A 27,085-nucleotide genomic window follows, 5' to 3' on the forward strand; every position below is an offset into this window, starting at 1 on the left:
TCAAGTAAAGGTTTTTCATTGACCCTCTCAACGTAAATTTATTTGTTTCTATGTCCGAGGTATGGCTTTTTGGCTACAACTCTTCCATGAAGACCACTTCTGGCCAGACTTCTCCGGACAGTAGATGGGTGTACCTAGGTCCCACTGGTTTCTGCCAGTTCTGAGCTGATGGCACTGCTGGACATCTTCCGATTTCGAAAGGAAATAAGCTTGATGTGTTTTTCATCTGCTGCACTGAGTTTCCTTGGCCGACCACTGCGTCTACAATCCTCAAGGTTGCCTGTTTCTTTGTGCTTTTTCAAAAGAGCTTGAACAGCACGTCTTGAAACACTAGTCTGCTTTGAAATATTTGTCTGGGAGAGACCTTGCTGATGCAGTATAACTACCTATATACTATAATTGGTTGATCATACACCTGACTACAATCCTACAAAATCCCTGACTTTTTGCAAGTACCTATAAGAATTGATGCTGGTTTAAACGCAACGTTTCTTTGGTCAAGGTAGAGCCAATTCTAAATACTTGTTATACTATTTGCTAGTTTAATCAATATTAATGCAATGTATTTTATACTATTAAAGCCCCTGCACACCTATTATACATGTACAACTGCGTTTGATTGACATCTTACTCACACTTGGGTTTGTTGAGCCTGTTAGGGCGGGGCAGCTCACACTGTTCTCATTATTACTGGTACTTAGAGTTTATTGACATCATATTCTAACCAGCTTAGCTCCACTCTACTTACACATGACTTAAAGACTAATTAACCCAAGTAATTGAAAACACCTGTGTAGATGCAGAGCCTTTAATTGGCAAAGTGACTAAAATAAATGTTGCATGTACCTCACAATGGTACTTACTGTAAGTACAGTACTTGAGTAAATGTACTTATTGAACACCCCTGAAATAGTTAATAACCTCTAAAAAGAGAACACAAACTGTTTGACATACATGTAGCAGTGTGTAAAATGGTTAGCTGTGATGTGTGAATGTCTGTGGTCTCTTTAAAAAAAAAAAGTCAAGTCTATGTCAAGCCTTTTTAACATTTAATAGCTATCTGGATATGTATTGTAGATATCCGTAATTCAATTCTCACTAGTCAAAAAGAACATTTCAGCTATCCGCAACGTCATTCTTACTAGTACAAATGACGTCACATTTGCCATTCATGTGTATTGGGCTTTCAATTTGAGATATCCACAATTACATTTTAGATATCTAGAATTAACATAATTACTAGGAAAAACTCCCATTTCAGATATCTAAAATCCAATTGTTACTAGACATAATTTTAATTTCAGATATGCAAAATGAAAAACCATTCCAGTTATCCATAATGTAATTTGGACTATCCAAAATACATTCTGACTAGTAAAAATGTAATTACGGATATCCACAATTCGTGTTATGACTTGTAAAAATGCAATTTCAAATATCAACAATTAGAATTAGGACAAGAAGCAATGCAATTGCAGATCTGTTTTTCATTTTGGATATCTAAAATGAAAATTATGACTAGTAACAATTGGATTGTAGATATCTGAAATTGCAGTTCTTCATATAGTAAGAATTATATTGCATGGATAGGAAGAATGGCGTTGTGAATATCTGAAATTGAAAGCCCAATACACATGAATGGCAAACGTGATGTCATTTGTACGAGTAAGAATGACATTGTGGATATCTGAAACGACAATTGTAGATAGGAAGAATGTCATTGTGGATATCTGAAATATTCTTTTTGACTATAATTGAATTACGGATATCTGCACTAAATATCCAGCCTAGCTTTCAAAACGGACACTTGTACTTTTTAAGGATTTAAATGTAGATTTGACTAGTACAATCAAAGTTGTAGAAATCTTGAAATACAAGTTCTACTAGTCAGAATGGTATTGTGGATATCTTTAGATACCAATCTGACTATTGATATACTTATCATATACTTTTTTTTATACTTTGACTAGGAGAAATGCTATTATGGATATCTAAAATGTAATTACAGATAGGAGTGTGGTTCGATTAAATGTTAAAACGGCGTGCCATATTAAGACAGCACTTTAATAGTAAAGTATTCACTTCTAACGGTATAAATAGCCTACCACATTCACTAGCATACAAGTTATGTATATGCACTCCAGAATGCTTGGGTAAAATACTTGAGTGCTCCCCACTCCCAAGTCAGCATTTCATCAAAATGTCACACTTGGCAGAATAGATAGTGGGCCTTATCAGGGGTCAAATTCTATTTTGCAGTAATTTCAGCAGTCTTCAAGCTGTGCCTTTCAGCCATGACAGCATGTGAGATGATGTGCAATGGTGTGTCGTAGAGCCCAGTGAGCCTAATCTGTGCCGGCAGGTAATAGTTTGAATTAAAAAAGGATGTTTATATTTTACAAATAAAGCTTCCTATCTGAGATCCTTGTTTTATGGAATAACTACCATCAAAGGAGAATGAGTAACATGTTTAATGATGGAGCAGGCTCTGTGGGACTGTTTGATTATACGCTAACATTCAACAGCATGACCCAGAAATGAGGACAAGGGAAAGAATGAGGGATGAGGAGGGCGCGCAGTGCAACTCAACAGTTATTGATGGAGATGCAAGGCTTGAAAAAGCAAATGAAGTTACATTTTTAACAAGTGTGTTGAATTTAGGAAGAAAAAACAAGGAATAAATCAGCAGAAAATGGCCGTATGGGTACAATGAGCATAGACTATACAGTATATGATAACGACCCACAATTACGTTTCTTTAGGCAGGGAACTCTTGTGGCTGTAGTAACTGTCTACAGTGTACGAGTGTACGAGTGTCAAACAAACACAAGGCTTACTCAGGAGACTGGGGTCCGTGTTCGGTGCATTGATGTAAACATTAAAGGTCCCGTGTGTAACCAAAAGTCAACTGTCATTTTGAAATGAACCGAGTTTTGGTGACGCAATGACGTCCGTGACGTCATGATATGTCCCCATTTTGGCAGTTTTATGTGACTAATTTTAAGCCAATCCCTGATGTTTTATCAACCCTAAAGCTGCACACATGATCCGCAGTAAAACCTCTCTGCGCTGACTGTGCCAAATTATTTCAACTTTGACCACGTTGCCGGGGACCTTTCAAGGCGCACCCAAATCCAGAAACAATGATGACGTATGCCTGCACTGCGCTTTGCCTCTGCAGCCTACCTCGCGGTTTTACCTCGTATCATGTGTAGGCGGCTTAACTAAGTATTTTTGTTTCCTATACTAACCTAGTTCCATTTCACAACGTCAACTAGGAACGGTCACATGATTAATCCGCCAGTGCGTGGCAGTAAATAGAACAGTTGTATGTGTCATTTTGGGAGTCTGGAAATTGACCTATAATGTCGTTCAGGTATGAGGATGTGTTGGAATAAATACATTTTCAAGCACTTGTGAAAAGGTTGCCAATAATTGTGATATTCATTTTACAATTTTTACATCACGAACCTCTTTGGAAAATAAATGCTGAAGGTATATCTTGATCAAATAAAAATAAAAATACATATTTTTTATTTTTTAATTGTTTGTTTGGGCGTGCTAAAACTTGTTTTGTTATCATTCACAGGTTATTTTGTAATTACTCACCTAGAGCGCCAGTGATTCTGCAGGGCAGTGTGTTACTCATGCCCTTTTACTACTGTACCCTATGTGTGACAAAATCCGGTGTAAACAACAGTAATTGGGCTCAGGGGGCAGTGGGCAAAAACAAACCGCATCATTTCATTTTGGTGTTTGTGGATTTATTTTCTGTGTAATGCAGAGAAATGGAAAGAAAATAGAAAAATAAGAAGAATATCTCTAGTCCAAGATGTGCAAAAACTGGGAAACATGGAGACCTCTTCTTTTCTTGGCTGATGTCGTTATTGTCTTCTACAGACTTTCAATCCACTTCTATCTATTATTTACTTTAGGCTCTATATCAGCCTAGTTGTACTTTGCACTTTGACGTCCAAGCTACTTGTTTTTACCAGCATTGCCAGGGCTGCAGCTTCAGTGCTGTTCTTTTATGGTCAATGTATATCATTGTCAAACAGTGTGTCTTCTTTGCAACATTTCTATGATCCTAGTAGTCTGTACTGCGCCAAATGTGTCAGTTCCACATTGTGTAACTGTCTTTCCGCCCCGACAACACAAGTTAAAGTTTTTGTGCAACCATTGCGTTAAAAAGGGATTCTGAATGAATGCCTGACAGGAAGTAAAATGGGTTCAATAAATGAACTTTAAGTTGGTAAATCTACAGCCAAGAGTTTGTAGAAGTATATCTGTATACTGTATAACCACTATTTACACACACACACGCACGTACACACACACACACACACACACACACACACACACACACACACACACACACACACTGCCTGAGCCCCATTCTGAATAGACTGTAGTAGAAACAACTGGAACTGCAACAACTGACTCCCATGTCAATGATGCTTCCCCTATAAATGTATTTAAATATGTAATGAAATTCAATCAAATATGGGACTAGAATTCAAAACTAGAATTTATATTCTGTTTTATTAAACAACTACAGCTAAAGGATTACATGCTAATCCACGGGGCGACCCAATTCTGCCAGACTTGGGTTTATGTTTTGGAGCAGTAATATCACCTTAGAATGCACTGGGGATGTGAGATTTGGAAGGTAAAGTTTATTATTTTTTAAATTAGGTTTTAAATTTATTACAGCAGTGATTGTGGATGTTTTGTATGCCTGTGCTAATTGCAGCACCCATATTTGTTATGGTAAATTATATTTTGGAGGATAAAAAGCAGATTCATCTTGTTTTAATACAAAAAACATATATCTTCTTTTCATCCACATGAGGATAAAATTATTCAAGTTGTTGCAGATATAGTGTAGTTTCCACTTGTCTTAAGCAGCTATGACTGTTTAAAATTGACCACACCCTTGTGTGGGAGACTCATGTGTTGTTTTAAGTAGAATTACAGAAAAGGGGAGAGTCAACACATCTTTCCTATTACTGTAGAAGGAAATGAAGCAGACAGTAAGTCTGTGTTTATCCATTATAAAATCCATATATGTCTGGAAATGAAACGGCATACATTCAGTCTCTCAGCCACTTCTACTTTGCAAATCATGGTCTGACCACCAAAGGATTTGCTTCCTTTTTTTTTTAAATGACTAATTAGCTGTTATGATTCTCTGATCATCCTTGGAAAATCAATGCGTGTTAGCATCCTCAACTAGGCACATCCAGGGCATCTTCAAAAAGGGTTCACACAGCAACCAAAAACGCACGAGCCGAATTTATATTCTGCATGACCTGCTCCTGTGAAGACGATGGAGCAGCCATGCCAAGTTTTTAAAAATGCAAATGTTGTTATTGGAGGTCCTTTGGGTGGAGGTACTTGGTCTTCGTTAAATCATAATGACATTTAGGCCACTCACCCTCTGAAACTATCAAAGTATTTCTTGCCTTGTCCATGTTTGAGACAGATTTTTTGATGCAAAATATTAACAGGATGTTCCTTATCTTGTCAGTGAACGCAGGTGGTTAGTACGTGGTTGAATGGCTGCCATTCTTGCAGTGATGTTCAAGTGGATTTTTATATGGATGGAATGTTAAATTAAATTGCCAGTCCTATGACAATAAACCCTGCAAATTGATCACAATGTCCCTTAATGCCAGCAGGTTTTAGCAGTTTGAGTTGCAACTTGAGAGCGACTAGAAATTCTATTGTCCCATTCCTCCTCCACCATGGATGCCTGGAAACCGAAACAATTAACAAGACTATTTCTGTTTGTGATGACCACAAACTCACACTCTTACTGCCGCAGGTGGCGGAAGGCTGTCTTCCAATTAACAAGTCTAATTACATCACAGCTCTGCAGAGTTGTCTGGCGTTCATTGTGTCTTTTGTGTGTGTGTGTGTGTGTGTGTGTGTGTGTGTGTGGGGGTGCACAAATGTTCATTGCAGAGTGTGAATGAAAAAACAGCAGAATGATCAGTAGGGTCAAGGGATAAAGCTTTATTTCTTTATTGGCTTGTTAATTGGCTTGAGGAGTTTTTTAAATACTGAAAATGAACACTTACAATGCAACACTACATTTTGCATTTGGTATTTAAAAGGCAAAGCAGCTATACTGTGGGCAGCTTGGTACTCAGAGAGCAATGCAGATTTATCTAGTGGACCATTACAATCAGACACAATTAACTTATTATTATTATTTTTTTAAAGCTTTTCCAAAATGACAGTTACATAAATAAATGGTGTGAAATAAACTGACCAAATGGGAAAAACAAAATGACATAAACATTTCAGTTTAAAGCTGCTATAATTAGTACTTTCAAAATCACAATGGATCATATGACTATGTATTATGGGAAAGGGGACACTCGTGGTGATGAACCAGACTCCATTTCTCCCCTTACCTGTAAAGCTTTATGGCATATTTTAGCTTATTGTTTTGGTTTTCCAGCCCGCAATAGACCAAGAACAGAGCTAAAAGGAGAGTATTGAGCTCACATTCGTCAGGTGGACCAAAACACACCCTCAAAAGAATGCAAATGTTGCTCTTTATCTGCTGGATGAGTAAAAAGGCTGCTAGCACATTAGCAACATCAACTTAAAGGTGATGTCAGTGTGGAGTTCACAGCTTACCCCTGCTGCCCCCTAGTGGCTACAAAAATAATAAATAAACATAAATCAGTATATCAATCAAGTATATTTCAGTGAATGAAACTGATTCCTCAGATGTTGTCAAAATATATTCTGAGGCCATGCATAGTTTATCACACATTTGGCCTTTTAACTTAACATGGGTTTAGACTGATCAAAGCTTGTATTTTTAATGTGTACACCAAATTGTATTCATGTGCAAAAATAGCCCTTAGCCATTTACAGCATGTAGGCTGTTACAGTCTCCTGACTGCCTTATTGATAAACCTAAACTCAGCCTGAACAAAAAACTAGACACTGCACGCTTCAGAGGTTTTATCTACAATGAGAAGTCCATGTTGTTTTCTCCTTTCTCCCGCTTCTCTTGCACCTCTGTAAGGCAAAAAACAACCTGTTTCACCCAATTATCTCTCCCACAGGGCACAGTCAGGCAATTTGGCTCAGTCAAGACTCTGATTCATTGGGCCAGATGATTCAAAGCTTTTGGGGTCCATAAGTCAGCCCACTAGGACTGAAACTGCTCCGTGATTCTCAGTTGATAGTCAGCAGCGTGAGTTGCGAGAACAAAAATAGCATGTTATTTCTAGTCTTCCTCATTTCATTTGTGAAAACCACATTCCCGTGTGATAACAAAATGTTGTAAAGCATGAAGTAATATCTACCTGTAGTGACAGATGAAAGCTAACATTTCTTAAATTTTATATCATATATAGAATGAATGCATGTACCTACAAAAGCCAGTAGATTAAGGTTACATACATCTGATGCCGCATTCCCACTGCATGATACGGCATGGTACATTAGCAAAAGTTGTGGATAGCACATGATACCTGGTACTTTTTTTGGTACCACCTCAGTCGAGGTTCTAAGTGAGCACTAGAAGGTGGAGTTAAAACACCGCGGATCACTGATTGGTCTGCGAGAACCGTGACTAGCGCAACACAGAGCTTTTTTTTATTCACTCGACCCAGATTTTAAAAAGCCCACACAACTACATCGTACATCAGTGGTTCTCAAACTTTTTCATGTCAAGGACCCCTAAACTGACACACATTAAACCAAGGACCCCCCCATTTGTATAGATTTTGTGCCAGGGTCCCCCATCTAATAGGATTTTTGCTTTTAGATGTTTTATTACAGAAAGTGTATGAAGCCCATTACCAAAATGGATGGAATTGTCGTGAAAATAAATTGCTGGTGACCCACTGGAACACCCTCAAGGACCCTTTGGGGTCCCTGGACCCCATTTTGGGAACCACTGCCATAAACTACGTACACTACGCCGTACAATTGACGAAAAGCACTCCTCTGTTTTGGTTGGCAATGAAAGGATTCAGCGAGTGACACGTTGAAGATGATGGCATTTTCACGCAGCGTTGCTATGGCCATCAGCTGAGAATCCCGCCTACACTGGGAGGCGAAATAGAGATAAGGACCTGGTACCAAAAGTGAGTCGATTCGAGTAAAGCCAAACCATGCAGTAAAAAGGAGGCATTAATGACTAATAATGATGATCAGCAGTGAGACAAACATTTGGCCCTGCTAAACCGATTCATGCATACCTGGAGACCCGGAGGACAGCATCTCCAATAATTACTGTATGAGGTTTTGTGCTCAGGCACATAAAACAGCCAATGCTTCATCTGATGTCTGCAGTCAATATAACTGTCGGTATAATAGGCTTCTAGCAGCCACAGATGTCAGGACCACTGAAACAGTTCACTGTAGCTTTATTGCCATGTTAAGCAATTTGTGGGGGGGAAATGAGAAACGAGCCAAAGAAATACCTTTTGCAGTGACCCTGCAAGAAAATGTTCTATGATCGCTCATCAGCTCTGGCCTAACCTGGCCTCTACACTATTTAAAGCCATAATGGTTGATCAATATGTCAAGTCAATCTGGATTGTTGCAATTACAAAACAATGCCCCAGAAAGCTATTTTAAGCCATGTGCTAGCAGTGGGAGAAGCAACAGAGAGGATAATTGGCTATTGACAAAAGAGTGTGAAAAGCAAAGACAGCATGCACGACCACTCTCCAATTTACTCTGTCATCTTGAGGCTCTGATTATGCTGTTTACTGACCAGATAATTGGGGGCAACGCTTGATAAAAACAAACATTTTTGGGTGAAGCGTCAAATACAAACTTGCATAAAATGATTCTGAACACTTAATTGGGAAAATGCTTCCCTATTTTCTGCAACTGCTTGTGAGGCCTGACACACCCGTGACTTCCTGGCTCCCTGGAGTTTAATGTTATGTTATTCACTGGGCTGTGCAATTTTTAAAAGCCTAAAGGGTTTTCATGCTTCCTTGGGTGTAAACTGATACTAAACTGTTTTTTTTTTAAGAGATAATGACCAAATTAACATCATCATGGTCTGTGCTACACAAGCATTACAATGACAGTGATCATCAGTCCATGTTTTACTATTAAATATGTTTTGTAGCCAAGGCAGTTAAAGGCCTGGAAAACCTCAATTCTCAATCAGCTTCTTACTATGAGTGATGGGGTCCGACATGAAGACAAAATCACATTAGAGATTATTGTATTTGTGTTATTATTTGAGATTTGCACCTCAGTGTAACAATAAAGATTTAGCAACATTTCAACATGATGGCCAACGTCAAATCTCATCAAACCACACCCCAAACAGTTTTTGACTATTAAATGTTTAACAAGAATATATAACAAAAATATAGAGAAATTCATTTTTCCCAAACATTAAGTTTGATTATCGCTTGTTTAGTCATTAAAATTCAATATTATCAAGAGAAATTTGAGTAAGATTTGACATCAAGTTGTCAGAGACTTTAAAAGCAACAGATTACATAATGTAGAAAAGAAACAGCACAATTGTAGCTGGAATTTAACCCTTGAGCAGTCAACGGTGATCTCCAATGCATGCACATGATCTTGCTTAAGCATCACGACGCACCTCTTCCAGGATTTACGATAATTATTTGTTTAAAAATAATAATAGAAATATACCTTTGAATCCCAAACTGATAAAAAAGACATGTACCATATATTGTACAGGAGCATATATCTGGATCCCATGTTCCCCAGGTCAATATCCTTTTAATGTCAAATATTAAGGAGACCTTTCAAAAGGTTTTATGTTCTTAGCAATGCTTTTTCCCCCTAGTTCAAATGCTCAATGTATGTCTCCCTGGGTCAGTTATGTTGAAATCACCCACCTACAGGTACAGCTGGCCTCCTGTTGTTCTACTCCTTGAAACCTACGATCTCAAATTTGCGACAGTTTTCTGTTCACAGTGGCTGAAGGGGTTATATTATTCAAACTGCATTTGAAACGTCCATACCCCTACGTTCTTTTTCACTTTGAACTGCAAAGATACCAATCTTTTGCATTGAGAGCTCTGGGAACATAGAGATGACCCCTTGTATGCATGTATTTCTGTGTATGTCTTTTGAAAATGACCCCTCTTTCCCCAGAAAGTAAATACTGCCATTCAGTGAATCTGTCATGATAATTGTCCATATCTATTAACAGCTTCCACTCGAAAACTCTGTTGTTGAGCACCACCTAGTGTTGAGAACATTTATCTTGAATCTCTTTTTCCAAAGACTTAAAAGAGCATAACTTTGTGTATGTGAACTAACGAGAGCTGTTTGATATATTTTTTTTAATGAGATGAGATGTAAATGGGATGTAAAGTGAATTTGGAATATGTTTTTTTTTTCAGTTATACAAATAAGATATCCACCATTAAAGAAATTGTGACACCTGCCCCCATAAGTTATTATTGACAAGAAGATATACTCACAAACTCAAGTCAATTTGCATTTATAAACATTTTCATATAGAAATACAGCTATATGTTGCTTGTTGGTCATTTGCAGCCAAGAAGGCTACTTCATACATATGATTTACATATCCACCTGACTGAGTCCCAGTCTTCTCTGCATCTGTGTTGCTCAGTGGATTTTATAACCCAGAGCCAGCAGAAGCATCATTGCTGGGTGAAACACAACAGAGGCCATCTGTTGTCTGTGTGTTGTCTTTGGTGCCCTGCCACAAAGCTCTGCTGCCAGAACACCCAAGGGTACCCGTGTGCACGACGCTGTGCCTGGGGAATGGGTCACTGCTGCACCTTTATAGCCTGCTGACTCTGTCAAGCCCAGACACAATGGCAGCGGTGTTTGAAAAGGGCCTTGTTGTAGCAGGATCGTTACACAACCAGGCCATTAAACTTAATTGGAGCAGCTTGGTGGAACACAGAAAAACTTTCAACACTCTGAGACAGCAATGTTGTTCCCCTGGGTTACATAAAATCGAAAACTGATCTCAGGCTGAGTTAATTGAATTGCAGAATACTACTTACTTACTTTGCCTACATTCCTGCTGAGGAACTGAGGAGTAAGTATAGTTCTAGATCTAGTTCTGTGCTTTGACAGAATACTAAGGCCATTATATAATCACAGACACATGACATCATAGGGCTATTCCTCCTCCCTCTGTTTGTGGGTAAACATAATGACACTACTGAATTAATTCCCATATAGTAGTGATTGGTTGTAGCCCAGGAAACACTCACATAAGGGAAGACATAAGGGGATTTCTCCCTTTAAGATGCTAATTTGGTCTCAAGGCTGAATTATGTAACATAACATCATGTACAGCACACGTGTCCAGGTTAATCTTAAACTATTCAAAAGCAAACATTGGAGTCCCATTTGACTGTATAAAGATACAGTATATTCAACTGCATCCTCAAATGTCAGGAAAATATAATAACAGGGAATATCCTACATTTTTGCTTTCATTTCCATTTGTCAGCTTTGAGACTATTCGATCTATCTATCTCCCACAGTAGGGAGATAGTGTTATTATCTCCCATTCATCAGAGAAAATAGCCCACAGTACTTCCTCCCTAAATCGGTTATCTCATACTCATATTAATCTCCAAAGAGATTGGATTGCAAAAGAAGATTACTGCAACAGCAGGATTTACAGGGTCACTGCATATATTTCTGAGCCACCAGCGCTACCATGACTTATTTGGATTTTAAAGTAAGACAAAAATGATATGTTTGTCCCTGGAGTTGATGTTCCATTTAGTGTTAATGGAGCACTCCCAGACTGTATGTTGCTTTGTCTTTTTGACAGAGAGCTGAAGACATTAGATAAACACATTAAAATGCCAAACTGTCCTGGTGCTACAATAAGCTGCACACACACATCAATTAGTTTGCTCAAACAGAACCAGAGTCAGAGACATTTTTAGTGTGTTTTCTAAGTCCTGAATAAGTTTGTGAATGTCAACAGCTTTCACCGTCAGCTTGACAGATTGTGGAAATGCACGGCGCTGAATGTGTAAACATGAGATGAATCATTTCTGTCAACAAGGCAATACAAGCAAACTGTGTGAGGAGATGTGGCTGTCTACAATGCTGGTCTTGGCCTGCACCAGCCTTTACATTTTTATTTTTGCAACCAGTAATGACTTTGTAACTAGAATTTTCTAAATATATATACCCAGTCAATCAAAACTGAAAAAAAACACATCTGCAAAACACATTATATGCTTATAAAATGTCATGTTTTAACTACCTAACAGAATAGAAGTACTACTACCTCGACCAGCTACAAATGTTAAATGCATCTTACACATTTAGGTGCCACTTTCTAATAAGTCAGCCATTGTAAAGGTTTTAAGCCATAACAAGTGGCTTTATTAATCTATAAAAAATAATGTTTTATATATCCATTATAAGCCATTAAAGGGGCACTCCACCAAATTTACATTAACAGTTCAATGTACTAATCATGTAGAGTATTACTCAGCCTGTGAAAACAGTGGGATATTGTCTTCTGTTGGTTCAAGAGCGAGCTTTCCAAAGTTTGCACAAATAACCCTGATGATGTCATTGGGGTTATCTAGGTTTTGGACTTGAGACTTACAATTTTAACTGGAAGTAAGGTTTGAAAGAAGTGGACATTTTGTAGACAGGGTGGATCTAATGAGTCCAGACCAATTGCATTATAGGAAATGTAGGATCCAGCATTTTTGAAACTTGACCCATATTAAGCACTACGAGTCCAAAGCCCCTTTCCAACTGGACAAAAAAACGGATTATCATCTTGCTTTTGTCTTTAGTGGGAAAGGTTACAATCAGCATTCATTCCCGGGACCAGTGACTCAGCAGTAGTCACTGGTATTGATCGGCTCCAGCTCCGATCGGCAGTGATGGCAACATGGCACCCAGGTGAACACGGTAATTTTCTCCCCGTTTTTTTTGGCGCGATGCTATGACACGCGCTGCCCCCGTCGGTAACTTCAGCCACAAATTCCGTCCGTCTCCATGCAGGCAGTGCTCGAGCATCGTTCCAAATTAGTCCACACAGAGTTTGAAAGAAAGACTGAATAAGTAACAGATATTCTTTCTTTTTTGCTAACAAGCCATCAGCAAATGTTATTAATGTAATTATAAATTGTGTATACATGACACAAGTCATTCATAAGTGTTTCTTAGTAATAATCAAGTGTTCAGTTTTAGATGTTATTAAGTGGTTTTTACTAGATGAATTCTGGTTCAGATGCACTGTAACCCATTTCCAGATGGGTCAATTGAGTTAAAAAGACAAAGCAAGTGTGATGCAGGAGGAGGAGAAACACCAACTACAACCTGGCAACCCTAAAGTTGTTGTTATAAATGGATTGTAACTGATCTATAAAGCATCTTTCATTTCATTATATTTTCATTTCATTTTTTTTTTATTTATCTCGAACAATCAACAATGTTGCAAAAGAAAATAAAACAAAGAAATTAAAACCACAAAAATAAAACACAATCAGAATTTACCAAAACCCCCCCAAAAAAAAAAAAAAAGAATTAGTTCGAGAAGGAGCAGGCGGAAGAAAATAGCTTATTTGGTCCTGCCCCTACTTCACAATATCATATTATTACAAAACAAATAGATATGCAAATACAGCATACAATATTTCAGGTCTTACCATAACTTACAACAATACAACAATACCTTTACATTACAATTCCATTCCTATGTTTTGGTCTATTCTTTTCTGTATTGGTCAAGTATTGATTTCTTTAATCTATTTTTGAACTGAATGATATTATGGCTCTGTTTGATGTCATTGTTCAGTCCATTTCATAAGCTCACCCCACAAACTGAAACACACATGCTTTTAACAGCAGTTTGCACAAGAGGTTGTTTGAACATACATTGTCCTCTTAGATGATATCCCCCGTCTCTTTCATTAAACATTGTGCGTATGTTACGTGGTAAAAAAAACATTTTTGATTATTTTTTGGGGGGCTTTTCCCTTTAATATAAAGTTACAGTGGATAGACTGGAAAGGGGGAGAGAGAGATGGGGGACGACACGCAGTAAAGGGCAACAGGTCGGATTCGAACGTGCCGCTGCAGGACTCAGCCAACATGGGGCGAACGCTCTTACTGGGTGAGCTAGAGGCCGCCCCACATGGTAAATTATTTTCTTTAACTTTAAACATAAATTGTGCAGTTTTGAATGTAACAATGTCAATAAATTTCAGCAAATGTGAATTTAAATGATTCATCAACCAATAATAAGTCATTAGTTACAGCTTACAACCCATTATTAGAAAACTATACCCACATAAATGGTAATATAACACTGAACGAGTCAATTTTGCATGATGAAGACATTACTTTTTTGCAGATAATATTCTGCACTTTTATTTAATATAGTTTTGATTACAGAACTATTCACTTTGATTTTTTTTTTACAAAGAGGTGTAGCTCTATACCCATGCTACTTCCACCACTCATGCCACTAGAGGTCAGGCTAGCATTCACTAGCTCAGGTTTATGAAGGCAACTACCTGTCCACTGAGCTCTCAGAGCGCCACAGTTCTTGCATCCTTTATCTGCAGGATAGCAAGTTGTCATTTTCAGGTGTGCTCTGATTATAAAATTCAGAATATACTGTGCCACAGTGCTCCATCTATTTCATATTCAATCACAAAGAAACTGGGACGCTTTTGTGATGTAGCTGTATGAAACATGGTCACAGTACCTCACTTCTCAGGCTTCAATAGCGTCTCATCTTTTGTCAGCTCAGAGGAATCAGCTGGAAGAGGAGACAGGGATTGTATTTGTCCTCTAAACCAAGAAACACATCGGTTGTCAAAACAGTGTGCCAGCAGGTGTTGTTGAGCACCGACACGTGACTTTAAATTGTCATTGTGTGCCAAAGGATGTTGATTTATCCTTTTCTCAAACATGGAGATGTACAATTTGGGCTACGACAGCAGCTGTCTGCCTTATCTGATAGATGTAACCTTAATCAGGATTACTCTGCATCAACATGACAGGTGGAAGAGCTCTGGGCGCACACACACAACCACTCGTGCACAGATGTTGGTCCACATACAGTACACACGTGACCTAGCACTGTATGAACAAATGGAATCTGAAGTGATTTTCTTGCTTTAAGGACAGGATGTGGTCACCAGAGCCAGGGGATGTCAGCTAGCCATGCAGAACTGCAATGCTGTCATACTGAACAGAAAAATAAAAGTAGTTAAGGGTCTCTCACGAGAGTGCCAGCAGGAAAATTATTGGTCTAAAGAGCCTTTTCCTAGTGCCTTGTGTGCAATCACTTAGATGAAATGGAGCTGACAGAGCGGTTCAGATGTAGCAAAAGCCTTTTTTTCTCCTCGCTTATTTGGAATCCATTAAAGTTCTGCCGGTGGCTGGGAGTGTACTGGAAGTCAAAAATAATTGTTTTTTTAATATATGGATGTATGAAATGGACTGCAAAATCTTTACATCCCAGAGCTGTAATCACTTAAATGTGGCTTGGTGATGAATAGCAGTCTCTCGTCTTCTAGTCAGGTATAAAAATAATAAAAAAAAAGCTATCAGAATGTATTTTACGGATTATTCCATTGAGATGTCAGAGACCATGTTTGACTTTAGATTTGCATTTCATAATTCAATAAATATGAGGAACATATGACCACTGTAACGCACAATTTAAATAAAAATGTGAAGTTTTTATTAGGGCAAGGCGAGGTGTAATGCTGCACGTTGTGTCGTCTACAAACTTTAATTCCACATGCTGATCATGGAAAAGAACAACAAAGTCAAACAGCAGTTCACAATTTATTTACTGAATAAATTTGGACAAAACACCAGAATCTGTTACGATACAATCAGAACATCTGAGGCAGATATCCCACCATGCACCACCCCCCTCCGTGAAACAAAAAGGACTAAACATTAGCACCAAATCAGCACCAACTTAAATAAAAGGTAGCTCAGTCTACAAAAACAATAAATGGGTTGTTTTTTTTATTTATTGAAAAGCAACTCAGAAAAGTAGCAAATTGAGAATTTTCATGTTTTTAACTTTTCTTAAAAAACAAGCACCCTCCTCCCCCCACCCCTCCCCCCTGCTAGGCAGGCTATAGCATTCATGGGGCACATGCCAATGACTAGATAAAAACACAAATTCAAGTAACATTGAGATACGACAAAACATGTCCACTGGTACCCATTCTGAGCATGACCGTTTCAGAGAACCTACGCAGGCAGTAGAAAACTAACACGGGGTCCTGGAGTGGACACGTCACAGCAATACTATCACTGAATATCTCGTATCAAGTTTTGAAAAAGAAATGAGGGAGACCGGGTGGCATGGGCCGTCGGGGCACCGGAATACTGGCACAGAAGATAGTGTATTCCAAAACTTCAGACAGATATTTTCCTCTTTGTGTCTGTCCTGTGTCAAGATATTGCCTACATCATACATGAAAAAGGAATCTCTGAATAAAGAAAAACCCTGCAATGTAATTTTAAATATATATATATTTATTTATATATAATATATATATATATATATATAGCTGTTACAATTTAAATAAATGTTACGTTCTCAATCCTACAACTGAAGAATGAATTTAAATAAGAGGAAGCTAATTTTAAAGAGGTGGTATCGTCCATTCACCAAACACATCAAGTGCATGATGCCATGTTTGGAGGCTTACAGAGACAAAGCTGTTTTAAGATTGAGGTTTAGGGAGTGATATAAAAGCAGCAGTAACAACAGAGTGGAATAGCTTAAAAACAAATAAATGACTGAAAGTAATGTTTCTGAAAAAATAAAAAGTATGGTGGTGAATGAAGTGTGGTAAAGGCTTGAGAGACTGAAGTGGCACAAACATACAAATGAAAACAAGGCCGTCAAGGAGTTAAGCGACTATGTCACAATTATCAATAATGTCAAACAGACATATGAAAGACAGACAACAAAAAAACTTAAACAAAGACAACGTCAACCATGATGATGATGGTGATAACAAACAGCCTAAGCTGCTCCATTTATTAACCAATGGTCCCAGGTCAGGGGTATTCACCTGGTATATGTTTAACAATATGACTTGGGGTTGGGACTCCTGACCCTGGGTCTGTGGCTTAAATTGGTACCACCTAAAGCTATGACAAAAAAAAAAAAAAACGTAATAAAATCAGTAAGAAAAAGGTGTGGTGTTGCACTTTTGTCAGTTCATTTTGAATTGTTCTCCTTGGTTTCCTGTGTTCTCATGTCCCTTCATGCTTTCCATAGTGTCAAAAATGGTGAATGTGTCTACCTTTATTTGTGCCACATTAAACCAAACAGATCCCAAAAAAAAAAAAAAAAAGAACATTTGCTACATTGTTTGCAACTTGCATGTCTGGCGGCAATGTCCCAGAGTGGGAGGTGCATCGCCAGATGACGTACTGTATAGATGCCATTTGTCATGCCAGGCTCAAGGTTTTCCATGAAATTGTGGAAAAGGAAACAGAATGGAAACACCTTTATTATGAGTGACAAAATGTTCACCTATTAATCTCTAAACTACTGTTTTTGGCTCTGCTGTGAGCGTGGCGAGCCGACCGTGGGTGGAGTCGTCCGTTTGTGCTTGGTGTTTGCTCAGCGGAAGAACTGCTCCAGCTCCTCTTCCATGTTCACCTCAGGCACCAGCTGCTCCTGCTCTCTTTCTCCTCGGCCGTGCACAGCAGGGCCCCCTAGTGCTCCGGAGGAGGCAAACCAGGGGTGCTCCAGAATCTCCCGAGAGGTGAGGCGCTCGGCGGGTTCCCGGCGGAGAATGGAGCGGATCAGGCACTTGGCCTTGGGTGTGAGCGTCTCCGGGATGTTGAAGTGGCCCCTGCGGATTTTGCTGAACAGAGAGCCGGGCTCAACGTCATGGAAAGGATAGCGCCCCACAAGGATAGTGTAAAGCATGACGCCCAGACTCCAGACGTCAGCTGCCTTCCCCGAATAGCTGCCATTGGCATTGAGGATCTCGGGACTGACATAGGCTGGGCAGCCATGTTTGTCTGACAGGGAGTCATCGTGACCGTCCAGGATATAAGTGTCCTCGAGGCTCTCCAGCTTCACGAGGCTTCTGGAGACACACAAGGGAAACAAAAGCACACTCAACATGATGCCACTTCACAAAACAATGGACAAATAGTCCATAATCTGTTAAATTGAACGCTATTATGTGATAATTACTATCATAGTTATGATCTTTGGATGCCAACTAACAAAAAAATGAAATACAAAGACACTCAAGTGGGGTATTTTTGCTCTGATGGACATCTTAAGTGTTTTAGATCCATCGCTTTTGGATATCAGAGGAAATAGAGCACATAATGCTCAAGGCTTAAGTTTGACATTTCCTTTCACTTAGATAAAAGCCCAGCCAAAATGCATTGACGTACAAATAGGCTTTCCAAAAGACCTCCACATTTCAAAAGAAACACAATTACGGGTGACTGATCCTCTTAAGTTGCACGCATTGAACTGTTTCTCAGAGAATCAAGAACCGGACAATGTGGATTATTTTGTTCTCAAGCTCTTCCACCTCAAAGTAACATCTATTTGCACTCTTCTCCAAACCCCACAATAGCAGCTATGAAACCCTTGAGTGCTGATAATAATGGCTAACAGTTCAGAAGCTTTGTCACTAAAGAATCTTGAGAGGCTCAGGCAATAACATTTTCCATGTGCATGGTAAGAGACACTTGTGGGGCTGTGCAAATGCACCAGACAAAGAGCCAAGGTGTGTGATGGAGCAACTGGGAAAAAGGAAACCAAGAAGCACTGGCTAAGATGTATTTAAGAACAGATTTTTTTTTTTTTCTATCTGTGACACGTGCATAGACCTTCAAAATGGCCCACTCACTGGTTCATTGTCAATAGTAATTTGCTTGGAGGCCAATCTTTGACCGATGCTCTAAATGGGAGCTAGCACAGTCTGAGGAAGCCTGCTTGGATATCATTTTTTTTCTCCATTTTATATGCATTCAATATGGCCTTTTGTCACACACTTGGGTTTGAGCCATATCCGTGTCTCTGTCTCTAAAACAGCTTTGTTTTCTTGGGTCTGTACACTGAGCCAGAAGACTGAAAAGATGTAAGAGGATTCTTGACAGGCCATATAGTAAATGTGATCTAATTATGCCCTGCACTATCACTCTTAAAATTCACTTGACATCACTCATTTAATGGGGGGTCCCCAGCTCATGAGCAGTCTGGTGTGACATTCAAGGTCATTGGAACCGTACTGAATACGTGAGGCAGCTCAACTTCCCTTTTCCACAGTTTGTGCCAAAGAATGATGTCACACTTTCAGATAGAGGGCACCGAGGTGCAGAGATCAGAATGGGCTGTAAAGAGGTTTCCCTAAGAAAGGGTAATAAAATGTTTTGAGTCTGAATCAACATCCACTAAAATATCTTCATTAATATTAATAATTTTTTTTTTTTTAAAAGTTACTCTCAGGTTGCTGTGGCAACAGATGCCTGGATTGTATGCATGTAGTTCTCAGATGCTGCCACCAGGTGTCAGTAGACCAGTGTTGTGTCAGTGTGATTCTACAGATTTCTCCTGCTGATCACTACTGAAGTGCAGCAGTGGCAAAAGCTTGCCTTCATTGATCATCTGTCATGCAAAAGCTAATCCTGGTAACTTTCCCGTCCCTGTTGGAATAACTGCACTGCAATGCCCCTTCCAAAATGTGATTCCATATGCCATATATAGGCATCATATCCACTACTAAACCTACAAAAATAGCTCAGAGAAACACAAAGGGCTTAGGTTTCCTGTACTCTGCGTAACATCTGGGAGAGGCATGCCAGTCTCGCATCATCTCAGTTGACGCTCTCCACTGTGTAAGCTGAGACATAACACAGATAATACTGGCACGGTTACATTATACAGATACATCACATACAACATGTTAAGACGAAACAGAGAAGAAAATGCAGCGATAGTCGATGCACAAACTACGGTTTCTGCAGAACTCACCTGTCCTCATTCTTGAAGACAAACTTCCTCAGTTTGAGATCACGGAGGACCAGTCCGTTGTCGTGGCAATGTGCCACAGCCGAGGCTATCTGATAGAAGAGTCTGGCAGCTTCGTCCTCCCGCAACTTCTTGCAGGTGCGGACGAATGAGTGCATGTCGCCATAGCTTCTCTCAAAGAACACATAGGCCCGAGTCTCCCCGAGCAAGATCTCCAGGATTTGGTTAATATGCTGGTGCTGGCCCAGGGCAAAGTAGGCCGCCAGTGACTCCTGGTATCGGCCAATGTCAAAAACCTGCAATCATAGATCAGGAAACCATTTATATTTAGTCTCTAGTAAAGTAAATCTTTTTTTTTAATCTAGGGTGACAAATGTCTCATTAGGTGGTTGTTTTTGTGTCAGGGTGTTTGTGTCAAGTTTTTCCCTTTCCCACTTTGGAGACAAACAGTTAAATCCAACTCAAAGAGATTCAAATTTAATAATTCTGCAAAATATGAGCAATTCACCACATTCTTGTGACACAAAACTTGTGTTTACTCTTTTGGCAGAGGGAGTAAGGTTGCAAAGAGCAAAGTGAAAGCATCATGTTAGTGAATAGTATTAGTACTGCAGCCAGTGTCTCTTTTGTTTCCATAGTAACCCCTCTTGTACTTTCAGCACAACCAGTTCAGGTGAGAGGGCTCATCTGCTTGCAGTCAATACAAATACACCCCACAGCTCTCAAGATCTTAAGTTGTGACTTAGGCTTCCAGTTGGGAAGGAATGATCACTCCCATTGTGGGGATTGATTGGTGCTGGATTGAAACCGGCACAAAGCAGATGAGGTCAAAAGGCAGTTCGCTCACAGGCTGTGCCAAAGGCCATTCATTTGTTATTACCATGACGAAACATTATCTCGAGTCAAAAGGTACGGGTTATTGGATATGTCTTGCCTTATGAGTCCAACGGTGCATGTAACTATCGTCTCAATTTATCAAGCCACTTAAGCCTGCTTAAGGTGGAATGTACCTCAGGGACAACCCCACTGTCCTTTATAATCAGTAATACACCAAAGTCAATATGGGCTATAAATGTGGTGTGGCAAGGCCATGAGGTTTGTCCTTCACCTTAAAAGGGAAAAGTGGTTTATTTCTTATGGTTGGAGGGGTGAATGCTGGAGCTAATGTCACAGCAGCTGGCTGAACTTATAAAAGTTCCCCAGCCCTGTGTGCTTTTCTCTCAGCACAACTGTCCTCAAAAGATTACAATCCCACTAATGTGTGTGCAGTACGACTATGCTTATGCACCGAATATAAAACAATGGTATGATTACAGCATTGCACTATGGAAGAAGGAAGCCAGGGGTAAAGCGAGACTAGCTCAGAGAGGAGTGTGTGCGTGGTTACTCACTCCTTTGTCAACGTTACATCATGCAATCCTAACCACGCAGCTTGCCCCATTCACTTTTTCCATTGGGCTGCTCTGCCAGCTCTCTATTTACAATTCAAGCAATTATTGAACAGTTCAGGGGTGTGGACTTGCTGCAGTAGCCAAGTCATAGATAATAAACAATTAAATATGGCTCTGTATAGTATGTTCATTACATTTGGGACAATTTGTAAATCTGAAATAAAGCCATAATGATTCATATGGTAACGAATGCAAAAGGTGAGAAACCTGTGAGAACTTATTTTTGTTCTGAAAATGTTATTTTCACATTGCTAGGTTGAAGTAAAGAAAAGGTAGAGAAACTATTCTGGGAGCATAAAGGTAGGATACGTCTACCATATTGCCTACTAACCTTACATACGAGCTCTTCCCCGCTGTGCAGGTGGGCGGCTCTGAAAACGTGGTCTCCCTCCAGTGGCTCCAACAAAAGGTAGTCCCCGATGCGGGAGATACAGTGCGAGGAGTCCGGGGTCTCCGGCGGGCTGGGGGACCCGAGGTTGGGACTGAAACTCTGGTGCGACTCTGTAGTCCTTAAACAAGATAATTCTTCGAAATCGTGCGATTTGTGCCGCGATCTCCCATAACGTGAAATGTTAATTGGATTTGACCTCTGTATGTTCATGAGGAATAAGTGCGTTAACTCCACAAAATCGGGGGCCTTCCTCCTCGTTCTTCTCGTCCTCGATTAGGCACCACTTTGTTGTAAACTCAGTGCAATATCACAAATTGTCCGATACTTTAATAAATCTCAAATAAAGTTAAAAAAAAAAGAAAAAAAGAAAGATGAAGAATTAATTCAACTGCACCTTACCGCTGCAGAATGTGGCAGACTATCAACAGGCAAAGCTGACTCGTTGGTTTTCATACAACAAATAGGGGTCTGTAATTTTTTTTTTTTTTTTTTGCAGAGTTCAACTATTCATTTGCTCCCTTTGTTTTCCATTCAAAAGATAAGGACAGGCGAAAATGACTAAATTACTGCCCCAAGTCGACTACAAATCCTTTGCACAGACCTGCTGCAATTCAATAACGTTAGCAGTGCGAGCAGGCACGACAACACTGTAACAAAGACTACCAAAAGTCAGCTTTTACAATGAATGAACGGTGCTAACGTTAAGTTAAACCGCAGCTTGTTTGCTAGCTTATCTTGCCGGTTAACGGTATGGCACGTTTCATAAAACGGAAACAATTTGTTAAATACAGTTCGCAGGCACAGAAAAATGCACAAGCAAAAACATATAAAGCAAGTTCTGCAAGCTAAATATAGCCAAAAGTATGATGGCTAGCAGGTGCAGAGCTAACTAGTTAGCTTCCTTTGCTAACGAGTATCAGGTCAGTGCACGGCCTTGTTCCCCAGGATCATATCCATGCACGGCGATTGTCATGTACCACAGAAGGAGAAAACCCCATCCGGAAGAAAAAAAAACTGCTGTAACGTTAGCTCTTTGTGTGCGGGAGTCGACGTCCTCTCTCTTTCTCTTGGTCTCGTCCAATGGAAGAAAAGTGTCGTCTGTTTTGTACGTCTGCTGCTGTAAGCTGCTGTAAGGAAGGAAGGGACGGCCGGCCGAATTTCCCAGGCCTATCCCTTGATTCAGCAGGACATCCTCTCTCCCGTGGTGCCGCTGTGCTTCTTACGTGGCTGGGAATCTAGTCCATTCAGTGCGGAGGGAGGCCAGCCGTGCTGCACACACTTCACACACTGCGCCTGTACAGAGTGAGAGCGCTGCCTGCCTGACAGAGGGGGGGGGGTTCTGCTCATGCACGCGCGCACACTCACATACACATACATAAGCATACCGACCCGCCCCCCTGACGTCAGTCCCACATCGGAACCCCATTGGCTTCCAATCTGAGTTATAATATGTATTGCAGTCATGTGAGAACTATGTAGTGTGGCTACACCCCCGGCAATCTAAATGCATCGCACGCTGGTAAATTGGATGGGGAGGGTGGAGGCAGTGAGAGTATAGCTACTGTACGTGCTGTGTTACAAATGTGTTTCCTGCTGAAATGTCATTCAAGGGAAAGCAAGGGGGATCCCTCTCACAATAGCACACAGATATACAGCATCAGCTTTGCAGTACTGATATGCATTTGCATTCACAACGTTATGGTGTCATCTAAATGGAAAACACTGTATGCGGCCATTGTCAGACTTTATTTATTTAAACCTGAAAATGCAGCAAATAATGTTATAACACATGTTAGTGATGTGACTCATATGAACTGCACTGCAAGTTTCCTCATCTGCCAGGATATGTAAGCAAAAGGACAATGAACAACAACAAAAAGACATGTTTTATGATAGGATACAATTAATGAAAAAAAAATACAAAATGCAACATATTGTAGGAGCATGAAACACATGATGACAGAAAGAAAAAAGGGTCTAAGAGTGTGATGACAGTAATCATCACTAATATTTGTCCTTGAGAAGAAAAAAAAAAGCTTATGTGCATGTTTGAAATGTAAAAGCAAGGTATAGGCCTATTAGTTTTGCTAGGTTATGGGATTGTATTCCAGATTTTTGCCAAGTATGGAAAAAAATCTACTTTGACCACAGATTTTATTAAAAGCTGGCACAGGACTGTGTGCTTTTGAGGCGTCTCTTGTAACAAACAAATTCCTGTCTTGCAGAACTGTGCCCCCGTAAAACATTACAAAGCGAAGGACGGAAGAGGTTCATTATTCATTGTTCTTCCTAGATTACCAGGGGGTGTGACAGCAGAATTGTGCAATTCCACATGGGAATCCGGGGCGGTGAAAGGAATGCTTGCAGCTGGATGTAAAACACTGACAGAAGTGTTCAATTTAACCTTTATTTCCCTGCTTGCAGGCAGTAGCAGTGCACACACGTATGCAAACAGAAACATGCACTATTCTAAATTTGTGTTTCTCGCTGCCTGCCTGAATAAACCCCCGCATCATGGAAATGCATTTTTCACACAGAGGCCTCTCATCTCATGCGGCGGTTCACAGTTTACGAATGTGGCTGCACCCACAAGCTTTTATATTCCAGTCCTCAAGCTTATGTGTATGTATGTTTCTGTGATATAATCTCTGTGAGCCACCCACTTTATTCTCTGTTAAACACTGGGACATTCTTCACCATGCAACAGCTTTGCTTTTGTCTCCCCCGTTCAGTTGAGAACAATATCAACATACTGTACAGTGATATATGTTACCATAGTACATTTCTGCTTTGTGACACTACAGCTCTGCATTTGCCCATCACTCTAACCCCAAAGAGGGATTCTGTTAAGCCTAAACCACAGCTGTGCATGAATCAGAATAATAATCCCCAAAGATTCATTTTGTCCCCATTCCCTGATACACTATGTGACTCATTGGCAGTGGAGAGCAGCACTCGAGAAAATCCATTGAGGCTCATCAGCTCTCCAGACACGCCTACATACTGAGGAGTAACGGCAGGCTGCCCCAGCGCTGCCTTCCAGCGAGAGCTTCTGACTGTGTGTGTGTGTGTGTGTGTGTGTGTGTGTGTGTGTGTGTGTGTGTGTGTGTGTGTGTGTGTGTACCACTGAAGCAAGATGAGTCCTGGAAGATCACCGAGGTCAATAAGGACGGGTGAGCATCTCTGAATCCCCGTAGCGGTGTTACTCACCAACTTCCTAACAGGCTGTGTTGCCCTGTAGAAAACGATCTAAGGTCAGTGTCCGCTGTAATGTTGAAGTTACAGACAGGCCTACGGTTTTAAATCCACCAGAGGAATGTTTCCCACAGTGGTTGCAATCAAATGAAATTTCTTAGAATGCATTATGAAACCCACTCAAATGAGAGCTATTTTCCATGCATTGTACATTCAGAAAATAGGCAATTTCACACTGTCACTTAGCAACGCAGCTCATGTTGACACCAGCGAGAATCAGTGCTGTCACATCCACACACCCGGCGGGTAACTTCCACTGAGAAATTCGATCATACGCGGGAAGATAGATGCAGAGGCATAGGAGGAATGAGATCATTCAGTGAGAGTGAGAGGAGATGATGTGAGGGAGAGCTAGACAGGAGGACGGAGGATGGAAAAGCATGCAGCATGAGAACGTGACGAGTGGTGAGAGTGAAAGAAGAAGGAGGAAAGAGGGATGCAAGTGACAGGAACGCCGTCTTTAGAAAACAGGGGAAATACTTTGTGTCAGCCAGTGAATGGCAGCTGGTGCGCTGAGCAGAGGAGCAACATGCTTCATTGTACAGAAACGTGTGGGAGTAAAGAGCACCGAGTCAAACCAAGTAAGGCAAAGATGCATCACAAGACAAACATGACAGTCATAATGAAAGCGCTGACATCAAGTTAATATCAGAGGTATTCTGAGTTTTGTTTTGACTGCACAGCTTGCTCCCATGGATTCTTTAGGTTTATTTTTATATTTACTGTTGAGAATTATACAAATTCCCATGATACTCATTCTTTTTATGACCCATAGTGAGCATGTTGGTACAGGGCAACAGCTGCGATACCCCTTAATTTCAAGTGAGTAAAAAAACAAGTTATTTTGGGGATGTGCCACATTCTGCCCTCCATGGCGCTTTGGGACCTAAGGCCTGTTTTTAACCAAAGTGTGTGAGTGATAGAGCTGCGGATTCGAGGACAGAGAGGAAGCGAGGGAATAGTGGAAGGAGAGGAGGGAGCGGGGTGGATAATGTTTCACTGATGCTATGACAATGCTCACATTTCTTCCCATTCTTGCCGTGATACAGCAGCTCGTCACACAACAATTGCAATCATAAAAAGTAGCGCAATTACGGCTCTCATTGGTAATTGTGAAATTGCATAGTGTTATTTTCTATATCCCAAGAGGTTCAAAGGTGCTCATTTACATTATGATGGATGCATTCACCAGTGGAGTGTCCTCATCTCTTCACGAGACAATGAGAGCACCTAAAACTCTGTTGTGCACTACATAGCACATAGAGGATCTGTCCAACTGAGAAAATGTCAATCATTTATCCTCAAAGAATGTCAAGGGAAGCCAATATAATATTAAAACACAGAAGTACACACACAGGCAAAGACTAAAAGTGTTCCATGCTGTACGATTTGGCTTTGACCCCTTCACAGTACTTAATAACTTTACCGTCACACGCATTTTGTCTATTTAAGCCAGTACAGGAAATGCGTGGAGTGCAAATTAATGAACACATTGCTTGAAAAGTTGTCCAGTCAGCATCAGGGGTAAACCCAAGGCGACAAATCAGCAGATCAAATAAACACTGCCACTTCCATTGACCTTAAAGCAACCTCCTGGCTTCGGACCAACAGTTCATGGGTTGTTACATTAGACAAATTGAAAATGAAAATGTCCTGTGCTGATGAATGCAGGATGTAGTGCCTGAAGAGTTTTTCATCGGTGAAACATTTTTCCGCTCTCCTCTCCGAGGCAACAGGAAGTGTGAGCCGCTGTGAGTGGCAGGTCACGCAGACGAGACCTCCTCTACTCGGGGAGGAAGGATCTTGGCTCGAGGGGGAGACAGGATTGGCGTCACTGGCTTGGATCTCTCCTTCATGAAGTCAGACAGCTGAGTGAGGACTTGTGGCAGCTCTGTCACTGGACTGGGTGACTCACTCACTCATAAGTGGAGAGGTTAATAATAGTCATACATTAGAGCCTCAGAAGTGAAATCACACAGCTTTAGCAGCTTA

At 40.3% G+C, this 27,085-nt stretch overlaps 1 protein-coding gene across 1 annotated transcript; it reads right to left on the bottom strand.

The window, feature by feature from the left end:
• Nucleotides 1-15,794: 15,794 nt before the first annotated feature.
• On the bottom strand, nt 15,795-23,183 carry trib2 (tribbles pseudokinase 2). Its single transcript, XM_031288046.2, has 3 exons — nt 21,779-23,183; nt 20,000-20,292; nt 15,795-18,092 (listed from the first exon to the last, which is right to left on the bottom strand). Exons 1-3 carry the CDS (start codon nt 22,046-22,048, stop codon nt 17,618-17,620), a joined length of 1,038 nt encoding a protein of 345 aa, XP_031143906.2. The 5' UTR covers nt 22,049-23,183; the 3' UTR covers nt 15,795-17,617.
• Nucleotides 23,184-27,085: the final 3,902 nt, after the last annotated feature.

This window comes from Sander lucioperca, chromosome 19 (assembly GCF_008315115.2).
Source record: "Sander lucioperca isolate FBNREF2018 chromosome 19, SLUC_FBN_1.2, whole genome shotgun sequence".
In the NCBI taxonomy this organism is placed as follows: domain Eukaryota; kingdom Metazoa; phylum Chordata; class Actinopteri; order Perciformes; family Percidae; genus Sander; species Sander lucioperca.

Excerpts from the sequence above, each read along its gene's own strand:
- trib2 (XM_031288046.2), bottom strand. The coding sequence starts at position 22,048 with ATGAACATACAGAGGTCAAATCCAATTAACATTTCACGTTATGGGAGA. Across the intron at positions 20,293-21,778 it reads GGGAAGAGCTCGTATGTAAG|GTTTTTGACATTGGCCGATA; the intron begins GTTAGTAGGCAA and ends CTATGATTGCAG. Across the intron at positions 18,093-19,999 it reads GTCTTCAAGAATGAGGACAG|AAGCCTCGTGAAGCTGGAGA; the intron begins GTGAGTTCTGCA and ends GTGTGTCTCCAG.